At 42.1% G+C, this 11,328-nt stretch overlaps 1 protein-coding gene across 1 annotated transcript; it reads left to right on the top strand.

The window, feature by feature from the left end:
- Positions 1 to 2,617: 2,617 nt before the first annotated feature.
- On the top strand, positions 2,618 to 8,899 carry LOC107707615 (zinc finger protein 501-like). The gene is made up of 3 exons (XM_016511695.1): positions 2,618 to 2,707; positions 2,882 to 2,984; positions 7,648 to 8,899. Exons 1-3 carry the CDS (start codon positions 2,618 to 2,620, stop codon positions 8,673 to 8,675), a joined length of 1,221 nt encoding a protein of 406 aa, XP_016367181.1. The 3' UTR covers positions 8,676 to 8,899.
- Positions 8,900 to 11,328: the final 2,429 nt, after the last annotated feature.

Here is an 11,328-nt window from a genome sequence, read left to right as displayed (position 1 = left end):
CACTTTTTTCGTTTCTCTCCCATGCAGAGACAGTGCAGAAAGGGAAGAGGAGGTGTAAAGACAGGAAATTAGGATCAACACTGCAGTCAGAAATTTAAAGGGGAAGGTGCACACACACAGAGACAGGCATATCAGGTTCACATTTGAAAATTTTTTGTGTAATTCTATATAAATGAACATAAAACTTTTTATACCAGTTACACAAGAACCGAGCCCTGAGGCACCCCAGTAGTTATGGTGCTTTTCCACTGCATGGTACGGCTCAGTACGGTACGCCACGGCACGGCTCGGCTCGCGTTTCCACTGCAGTTTAGTACCGCTTTAGCGTTGGCGGGATTATTCACATGTCGTTATAGTTGCGCCGCCTCTTCTGCCGCGACTCCTGAAAAACTTTTTCATTCCGCGTCGCCCCAGTACGGTTCACTTGGAACCTCAACCGAGGTGGTACTAAAAAAAGTACCAGGTGCCAGGTACTGTACCCAGTGGACAACCCCCAAAAGTGAACCGTACCATGCAGTGGAAAAGCGCTATTGCAATGAAAGGAAGAAGGGAAACCGGTCTGTAGTTCTCTAAAAGAGATGGGTTCATATGTTAATGTGTTATTATTACACACCAGAGAGTGAGGTGTGTTATTTGTGCCTGTCATTTTTGTCATATAGCATTGGTCTCAAACTCAGTTCCTGGAGGGCCAGAGCTCTGCACAGTTTAGCTCCAACCCTAATCAAACACACCTGATCCAGCTAATCAAGCTCTTCAGGATTACTAGAAACTTCCAAGGAGGTGTGAGTTGGAGCTGGTTGGAGGTAAACTCTGCGGAGCTGTGGCCCTCCAGGAATTGAGCTTGAGAAAATATTTTCACTTATGGAGCAAAAGCATATGAACTATCAATTAAAGTTCGGCGTTACTCAACATTAACTGTTAATAAAACAATTCAATAACTCAAACTATTATAGTATAAATATTGTACTCACAGTTGTCCTGATGTGCAGAATATCAGCATGGATGCCACAGAAGAAGGAAGATCAGAAGCTGTTTGTCAGAAATTTACTTTAGTGATTCTCATGAAATCTGTCAAGAATGTCCATGTTGTATATAAATAAGCCAATATTTAGGACCATTATTTTAATTTTTTTGCATTGTGACATTACTGTGATTAAATTTGCCCCATATACTCTACTTATGTACTGTATATTATACTTTTAAAAAAATAAAAAATAAAACAGACTTATGTTAGAAGAGGAGCAAATAGTTAACAGTTGCTATCAGGATAACGGTCATTAACGGATTTAAGGCGGGGCTTAAGAGAGGCAGTTATTGTTAATAGGCTTTCTTTATACATTTGTTTTTAATTTTAGGTGAAATATGTCCCGGCCTCTATGTGAGTCACTTAATTAGTGCTTGGCTATCACTAACACCAGCAATTTCCTAAACTCACATCAATTATCTTAGACACAAACAGCTGTGCAATTCTGTGTCAATAAAATCGGCTGTTATACTTAAGTATTTATTATATGTATATTATATAAAACGGGTTAACTAATAATTATGTCTGTGATTTTACCCATTGTCCTACAATCATCCTCTGTCTGTCAATGCCGCGCATTTTCATCATTAAACTGAAGTCATATCCAGCTAAGTTGGCGCTCCAGTCCAGCAGGGGGCGGAAGTGCGTCATATGTTGCTGGGGCGGAAGTAGAGCAGTGTTTTCTTTCTGCCGCTGCGTGATTAACGTGTTTCAGGTCGGTTGTGTGATTTTATGTCATAATCTGCTTTAAGGTTTTATGACCGTATTATATCGCTGATTAACGTGTTTCAGGTCGGTTGTGTGATTTTATGTCATAATATGCTTTAAGGTTTTATGACCGTATACTTTATATCGCTATTTTGTACCGGACGGCAAATGATTTATGTTTTACAGAGAAGCGAGCAGAATATCATGTTTTAATACCTCAAATCCAGCAGCTGAACGTATCTTAAATAAATGTGATTAATATTATGCATTATTGAATAATATTCTTGATAGAAAGCAAAAGTCACGTTTATAACATTGTTATGATTTCTTGAGCACTTTTTTGTCTCTAAGGTCAATTTGTCATAGTAAAAACATTTTTGTTATGAAAAGGTTTTGTATTTGAAACGTTTTATCAAATGTTTTTTTTTAATGTTTAGATTTGACTGCTGTAACGTCACGTTTTGGTAACGGTACGGTTCACTTGGAACCTCAACCGAGGTGGTACTTAAAAAAGTACCAGGTGCCAGGTACTGTACCCAGTGGACAACCCCCCAAAAGTGAATCGTACCGAGACGTACCGTGCCGTACCATGCAGTGGAAAAATAAGTATTGTTAACTCGTTCAAGTGTTTTTGCAATGAAAGGGAGAAGGGAAACCGGTCTGTAGTTCTCTAAAAGAGATGGGTTAAGGGTGTGAGTTGGAGCTGGTTGGAGGTAAACTCTGCGGAGCTGTGGCCCTCCAGGAATTGAGCTTGAGAAAATATTTTCACTTATGGAGCAAAAGCATATGAACTATCAATTAAAGTTTGACGTTACTCAACATTAACTGTTAATAAAAAAATTCAATAACTCAAACTATTATTGTATAAATATTGTACTCATCAGCATGGATGCCACAGAAGAAGGAAGATCAGAAGCTGTTTGCCAGAAATTTACTCGAGTGATTCTCATGAAATCTGTCAAGAATGTCCATGTTGTACATAAATAATCCAATATTTAGGACCATTATTATTATTATTTGCATTGTGACATTACTGTGATTAAATTTGCCCCATATACTCTACTTATGTACTGTATATTATACTTAAAAAAATAAATTAATAAATTAAAACAGGCTTAAACAGACTTGTGTTAGAAGAGGAGCAAATAGTTAACAGCGGCAGAGAAAGAACAACAACACAGTGATGAGGAAGAGGAGGATGATGATGATGAGAATAATGGGGATGATGAAGATGCAGATTTCATTCCTCCAGGTTTGTTTCTCCTTTTATGACCTTTTGTTGTTTTTCATGACACTTGAATGTCAGCAGACACTTTGCAGGATCAGGTTCATATTGACTGATGGTGCAGATTTACTGAGATATTTGGGAATGTGATGGCAAATGTTAGCAGGGCTGAACAATTTACAGGATTTTTTTAAGTGGGATTAAAAATGTGCTCTTTTAAGAGCTCCAGGTTTTCTGTGCTTGTTTGTAAGGCTACTGGATTTGGCCAAACATCACTTTATGGTTGTTTTGCATAGGGTGTCCACGGGGTCTTAAAAAGTATTAAAAGTTGATAGATCAATTTAGAAAAAATTAAGGCCCTTAAAGGGATACTCCACCCCAAAATGAAAATTTTGTCATTAATCACTTACCCCCATGTCGTTCTAAACCCGTAAAAGCTTCGTTCGTCTTCGAAACACAATTTAAGATATTTTGGATGAAAACCGGGAGGCCGCGACACAAGGGTGCGCTGTTTTCTTTCAAATCACAGCGTAAATACACGTAGAAAACGTATCCTTGTGTCGCGGCTGACACAGAAGAGCGTACGCTGCTTGCGTTCAGCGGATATTCTCCAAAATGGCGCTACGGTGATGCGCACAGACATAGAGGAGACGAATTGTTGAATAAAGTCGTTAATTTTGTTTTCTTCGCGTACAAAAAATATTCTCGTCACTTCATAACTGTACGGTTGAACCACTGATGGCAGATGGACTATTCTGACGATGCTTTTCATACTTTTCTGGACCTTGCCATTTTCCAAGGTATTAAAGGGGTCATATGATGCGATAGAGAGAGCGCGAGAGAGAGAGAGCGAGACACATCACAGTGGAGTCTGTCACGAGACTCTGTTCCCCTTTCAGGCTGTCTTTACATTTATTTTGAAAGATGAAGCTCGTGATTATGGTAAGGGGCGTTACATTTCCGACGAGTGCTTGCGGTGTTCGGCCAATCACAATGCACTGGGTCAGCTGGCCAATCAGAGCAGACTGCGCTTGTCGGAAGGAGGGACTTTGTAGAAAACGAAGCGTTTGAGAGAGGCGGGGCATAGAGGACCTACAATAATGTACAGTATTTGAAAAATAATGTGTTTTTTGAACATTAAAGCATGTCAACATATTCTGTTACACCAAATACACAAAATAATGATCTTTAAAAAAGCATCATATGACCCCTTTAAATTTTGCATAATTTTTTCATTATGTATTTGTCCAAACTGAGGTTGTATGCTTAAGTTTGCCTGAATTGAATCATTGCGTAGGCGAATGATGGGATTCTGTGTAGTTTATTAATGGAATCCCGCTAGAATTTACTTCATCTGTTACCGTGCTCACTGACAGCTGCATGATAGCGCAGGTTTCTTTACGCCCTGTTGTTAAACAACATTGTTGATTAATGGGGAAATGCAAGTTCCCTTTCGAACGATCTCTCCCGTTGCGTGGAAACTCATATGGAAAACTCCAGTTTTACTCTGTGCTGAAGCCTGATTTGTTCACGTTTGTGTAGCTGCACAAACCAATGGTGCTTTAGTCTGCCAGAAAGGGCGGAGCCGACCCCTATATAAGTCGGCTCAGAGCTCCATTCATCACATCATTCTCCTTCAGCGACGAGGATCATCTCTTCGCTGACTCTGCAGTCAAGAAGCCGAAGAAGGAAGAAGCTCAGCCTGCAGCTCGCCGCCGTAAAAGTGCCCCGGCAGAGAAAGAAGTGAGAAGCCTGCACGATGCAGAAGGGCAGTGATTGCGTCGTCTGTCTGGGCAGCGCCCACGCAGAGCCACACGCACACTGAGACGGAATGCTTTGGCTTTCACTTAAAGCATACAAGTCTGTCCTTGCCTCGCTTGTGGATCCCCTTCTAATGAAGGTGGCCCCGCCTCTCCCACTCTCACGTTCCTCCCCTTCAGTTGGGTTCTAAATACAGTAAAGGAGGTTACTCGCTCTAGTTCACTCGTGCTGTGGAAACAATACCTCTAGCGAACAGCGAGCTAGGCTTTTTTGGTCGCTACTTCCTCGTTCCAAAGAAAGATGGCGGGCTCAGATATATTCTAGATCTCAGACATCTGAATCGCTCACTTATGAGATGGCCGTTCAGATGTTACCTTTGAAACAGATCCTCGTGAAGATTTGCCCCAAGGACTGGTTTCTAACAGTGAATCTGAAAGATGCTTACTTTCTCATCTACATAGCCCCCATCACAGACCGTTCTTGAGATTTGCATTCGAGGGAGTGGCCTATCCTCCTGTGGGGAGTGACCTAGTAGCAGTCCTTCCGTTTGGACTGTCTCTGGCCCCGCGCACTTTTACGAAGTGCATAGACTCAGCTTTTTCCCCTCTGAGACAAATGGGAATCTGCATATTGAATTACCTCGATGATTGGCTGGTTCTAGCCAGATCAGAATGGGAATTGGCAGCTCACAAAGAGCTGTTGCTCAGCCGCTTAGAGCACCTCTGGTTGATGATCAACCCACAAAAGAGTCATCTGTTACCCAGCAAGCAGGCTGTCTTTCTGGAAACAATTTTATACTCTGCCCAAATGTGGCCATGGATTGCGCAGGAACGATCCCTGACTATTCAGCGATTAGCGGCATCTCTCAAACCGGGAATGATATTTCCCTTCAAGGTTTTTCAGAGGTTACTTTGCCTCATGGAGGCCGGCGCCTCTGTAATACCTCTAGGCCTGCTCAACATGCGGCCTCTTCAATTTTGGCCCGTGTTTCATCCCACACCTGGCGCCTGGGACGGTTTTGCGTCAGGGTAAACCACCGCTGTGTCAGAGCTGTGGCCCCTGGACAACCTCTCGTCTGTTTCAAACAGGCATGCGGTTAGGACTGACCTCCAGAAGGAAGGTGGTTACAACAGATGCCTCCAACTCGGTTGGGGCGCCCGGTTGGAGGGCAATCCGGCGTTCGGCTCCTGATCAGCCCCAGAGCAATGCCTGTATATCAACTGCCTAGAAATGTTGGCGGTTTTCTTAGCCCTGAAAACATTCCTACCGGCCTTAAAGGGGCACCGTCTTAGTCCGGTCGGACAGCATGACGGCAGTGGCCTACATCAATCACCAAGGTGGTCTCAGGTCACACACTCTTTACAGGATGGCTCGTCACCTTCTCTATTGGGCAAAAATAGAACTCCTCTCGTTAAGGGCGGTTCATGTGTCAGGCAGATTGAACCTTGGTGCATATATGCTGTCCAGAGGCAAGGTAGCCCCGGGCGAATGGGCGCTACATCCTCAAACGGTTCAAAAATCTGGTCAATCTTCGGGAAGGCAGAAGTCGACCTCTTCGGCTCAGAAGACAACTCTCACTGCTCAACATACTTCTTGATACAGCGAGATGCTCTGGGCCATGATTGGCCCAGTGCTCGCCTGTACGCTTTGTCCCCAGTCGCCCTGATTCCTCAGGTAGACAGGCGGGTCAGGGCTGACCAAGTGCTCTCTCCTCCTAGTGGCCCCGCTCTGGAGGAACCAGGCCTGGTTCCTAGAGCTAGTGCAGCTCTCAGCAGCAGCCCCGTGGCCCATTCCGCTGAGGAGGGACCTTCTCACGTAGGCGAAAGGCATGATTTGGCATCCCCGGCCGGAGCTGTGGAGCCTTCATGTATGGTGCCTCGATGGGAGCTTAATCAGCTCCCAGCTAGAGTAAGCAATACCATTTTAGAGGCAAGAGCACCGTCGACAAGACGCCTTTACAACCTAAAATGGTCGGTCTTCCTAAACTGGTGCTCTGCACGTAGTTTGGACCCGGTATCATGTGACATGTCCCACGTGCAAATCTTTTTGCAGGAGCTGTTGGATAAGGGGCACGCCCCTTTCATGCTCAAAGTGTATGTGGCAGCTATCACAGTGAACCATTCTTTCGAAGCTGGCCAATCGATCGGCAGAAACGACCTGATCGTTAATTTTCTTAAGGGGCGCACAGAGACTGAACCCTCCTCGCCCTCAGACTGTGCTGTCTTGGGACCTGTCTATAGTCATACGGGCCCTACGAGGGCCCCCCTTTCGAGCCTCTCAGTTTGGCCGATTTGCGGCCCTTATCGCTTAAAACGGCCCTCCTAGCTTTGGCATCGGTTAAGCGTGTGGGTGACTTGCAAGCGCTGTCAATCAGCGCCTCGTGTCTTGAGTTCGGACCTAACGACTGTAAAGTCGTCCTAAAATCAAGACATGGTTATGATCCTAAAGTGCTCTCGACTTCGTTCAGAGCTCAGGTGACCAATTTTGTGATCACTCTTGGTTCGTCCGTGTGGTGTACGATCACACCAGTGTGATTTGAACATTTAAACCTGCGTTCACGTGGGAATCGAAAGGAATCGAAAAGAATCGAATCGACAAGCGGAATCAGAATCTGAATTGATAATATTCAAATGATACCCAACCCTAGCTATCTTACAATCAATATGTCGTCAATGTAACAGGTTAAAACTTGAAGTGGCGATGAGGTCTTAAATTGTATGGAAAGAGTCTTAAAAAAGGTCTTAAAAGGTATTAAATTTAACTCCATGTTTCCTGTATATACCCTGTTGCAGTATATTGTGATAATTATTCATACATTCTGAATCATAATAATTATTAATTAATATATTGCCAAAAAAAAAGCATTATGCAGACTAACTTTATTCAAGTATATTTTAAAGTTGTTTTATTAATGTTTTGTTCCTTTCAGATGCCGTTGGTGGTTCATCTTTTGATGGAGATGAAGAAACAGTCTCAACATCAAAAGAGCAGCTGAAGACCAAGAGTTTCTCCTGCACCACGTGTGGAAAAACACTGAGTTCAGAGGGTCATTTAGCGAGACACGAGAGAACACACACAGAACAGAAAGACTTCAGCTGTAAGATATGCAACATCAGCTTTCCTACCGCAGTAGAGAGGAGACTTCATTCAAAAGAGCACAGCATGAAGAAGGAGTTTCACTGTGCACAGTGCGGGAAATTGTTTTTAATTTATTCTAAACTACAAGTTCACATGAATACACACCGTGAAAAGTCTTTCCACTGCAGCGAATGCGACAAGTGTTTCAGCACCAAAGGAAGTCTTGATGCTCATAAGCGAATCCACACGGGAGAAAGACCGTACAAGTGTCCTCACTGTGAGAAGACCTACAACCACAGAGCTCATCTGAGGACACATGTGCGTGTTCACACCAATGAGAGGCCGTATCAGTGCAGTGAATGTGGGAAAACCTTTACAAACTCAGGCTCTCTAAAGTCACACCAGAAAATCCACTCTGATGAGAAACCGTTTCAGTGCAAATACTGTTACAAACGATTCCGTCATATTTCTAGTCTGAACAATCACGATAGGACTCACACCGGAGAGAAACCGTATCTGTGCTCCTACTGCGGGAAGAGCTTTTCTAATCGAGCTCATTTTAAAGAACATAAGCGAGTCCACACTGGAGAAAAACCATATCAATGCAGCGTTTGTGGGAAGAGTTTCCGTAGGGGTGTTACTTTACAGATGCACACATTGATTCATACCGGAGAAAGACCGTTCAAATGCTCACAGTGTGACAAGACGTTTGCTCGATCAGACGTCCTGAAGGTCCATCAGCGAGTTCATACAGGAGAGAAACCTTACTCCTGCTCCATCTGCGGCGAGAGATTCGCTTATTTAGGTAGTTTTCAGACCCACCAGAACAAACACGCTAAAGAACAAACAGCAGTTGCTTTCATCATTCATGCCATGTGATATATGACAGTACACATGATTACAATTTAAGACATGCACAATATAATATACAACAGTTGAATTGGATTTCTGAACAGCGTTCATAGTGTGGATATTTAGTCCAGCATCACTGAGTGATTTCACTGTTTATGCAGTATTACAGACCAGAGTGTGAGTAATTTTTGTCATATACTTTGAAACTATTTTCATTTATGGAGCAAAAGCATGAACTATTGGTTAAAGTCTGATTACTAACTGTTAATAAAACAATTCAATAACTCAAACTATTATAGTATAAATGTTGTACTCACAGTTTTCCTGATGTGCAGAATATCAGCATCAATGTCGCAGAAGAATGAAGATCAGAAACTGTTTGTCAGAAATGTACTCGAGTGATTCTCATGAAATCTGTTAAGAACGTCCAAATGAAGCCAATATTTAGGACCATTAAGTTTTTTTTTTTCATTGTGACATTACTGTGATTAAATTTCCCCCATATACTCTTTTTATGTACTGAATATCATACTTAAAATATTTTAAAACAGGCTTAAAATAGAAGAGCAAAATATCGTCTGATAGAAAGGTAACAGACAGTTGCTGTCAGGATAACGGTCATTAACAGATTTCTAGGCTTCAGAAAGGGTCAGTTATTGTCACGATGCATCTAAATGGGCTTAACTTAGGCTTTCTCCAGCACTATATATAATTTCAGGTTTTATTTTGGGTAAACTATGTCCCGGACATATTTTCGTGTGAGTCACTAAATTAGTGCTAAAGTAGCAACTTTAAAACCAGCAATTTCTTAAACTCACGTAAATTATTTCGGACACAGCTGTACAGTACAGGGGGGGCAGCTGTCAGGTGATGTGACCCTCATGTTCATATAATACATTTTTATAGAATACCAATTGGCGTTTCTAGTGGCAATTTTGGGAACATGCCATGAAAGCTAACAGGAAACCAATTTTTGTGAAATCATGCTCAAATTTGAAAAATAACTGCAGGACTTGGGACTTTGAGACCACTGTGGACATATATACTTTATTTTTATGAAATAAACTCAACTCTCAACTCAACCTTTATTTATAAAGCACTTTCAAAACCATAAAAATGGACCAAAGTGCTGTACACAAGCAGTATATAATAAAGATTTAAAAAAATAAAACATTAAAATATAGGAACAAAACATAAAATAAAAGACAAGTCATTCACAATTGTCCTGACCAATCAAATGCCGAAAGCCTGATAAAACAAGTCTTTAAGTCCTTTTTAAAAATGTCCATGCTTGATGAGGATTTTACAGATAATGGCAGAGCATTCCAAAGTGCTGGAGCCGCAACAGAAAAAGCGCGATCTCCACTCCACCTCAGACGAGACCGTGGGACTGTCAAAATCAAGCTCTGAGAGGAGCGCAATAGTCGAAGCAATTGGTAAGGGACCAACATATCCCTTATGTACTCAGGAGCCTGATCATGCAGAGCTTTAAAGTCCAGATGATATGTGAAAATAATGTTCACTTTTTCATAAAAGCATGAAACTTGGTACACTTGTATAGTTTGCGGCTCTAAACATTTTTAGAAATGGAGCCATCGCAAAAACACCTTGTTGTTGCCATGGCGACCATTTTACTTTCCGCCATAACCAAATTATGTATTTTGTGTCATAGCTCCTGAACCAAACATGATAACACAGAAAAGGTGATGTCTACCCCTATGTTTTGATAGACAAATATTACAATGATACCATATACAGCAACATAAACTGTTCAGGTGAAGAGTTAATGGTGAAATCAGCTATGTAAGGAGGAAGGAGAAGTGAAGTGGGCTGCATTCTGAATCATTTGTCGAGGTTTGATTGTGCATGATGGAAGTTCAGCCAGAAGAGCATTGCAATAGTCCAGCCTAGAAATGACAAGGGCCTGGGCAAGAAGTTGTGCAGCATGCTCTGTTTGAAAGGGCCTAATCAAGCAGTTCTTTACAATATGGTCCTTGAAGGTCAGCTGGTCACGAAAGAATAATTTTTGATGAACCTAGCAGGATGATGAAATCACGCTGTAGAGTCAGAGTGGCAGGGAAAACGAGAAGCTCAGTATTTGCCAGGTTGAGCTGCAGGTGATGTTCCTTCAATTTGACAAATGGGTGGGTGAGGGAAGAGAGGATGACACTACAGAGGAAACATGGCATGGTGAAAGGTTTTACTAGGAAACCCTGAAAGACCTACCTGTGAGATAAGATTCAAACCAGTGGAGTGCAGATCCTGTGATGGTAGACAGGAGAATCTGATGGTTCAGTGTCAAAAGTGGCAGATAGATCCAGCAGAATAAGAACTGATGATTTGGAATCATCTTTCACAATCTGCAGAGCTATACTGACTATATAGTTGAATGGCCGCTGCTGAAACCTGATTGGTTAACGTTCAGTTGGTCATTCTGTGAAAGAAATAATGTAACTGTGTCTATAAAGGTGTGAACCAAATGGTCCATTCCATTAGAATAACAAAGGAACAGCATTCCTCAGGAACGTCTTGTAGATTGTAGGATCTCCAGCTGGAGCTCCTAACAGTATATGTTGTTTGTAGCGCTTTTGTCTTTAGGTATAACATGATATCCCATAGACAGAACTTTGGGAGAAGCTAAGATTCTTACAAGGGTTAAGATTATTTGAAGGACGACATG

The sequence above is a fragment of the Sinocyclocheilus rhinocerous genome, unplaced genomic scaffold (assembly GCF_001515625.1).
Source record: "Sinocyclocheilus rhinocerous isolate Xijiao unplaced genomic scaffold, SAMN03320098_v1.1 scaffold1857, whole genome shotgun sequence".
NCBI classification, from domain to species: domain Eukaryota; kingdom Metazoa; phylum Chordata; class Actinopteri; order Cypriniformes; family Cyprinidae; genus Sinocyclocheilus; species Sinocyclocheilus rhinocerous.
This window is presented reverse-complemented; position numbering and strand designations above follow the sequence as displayed.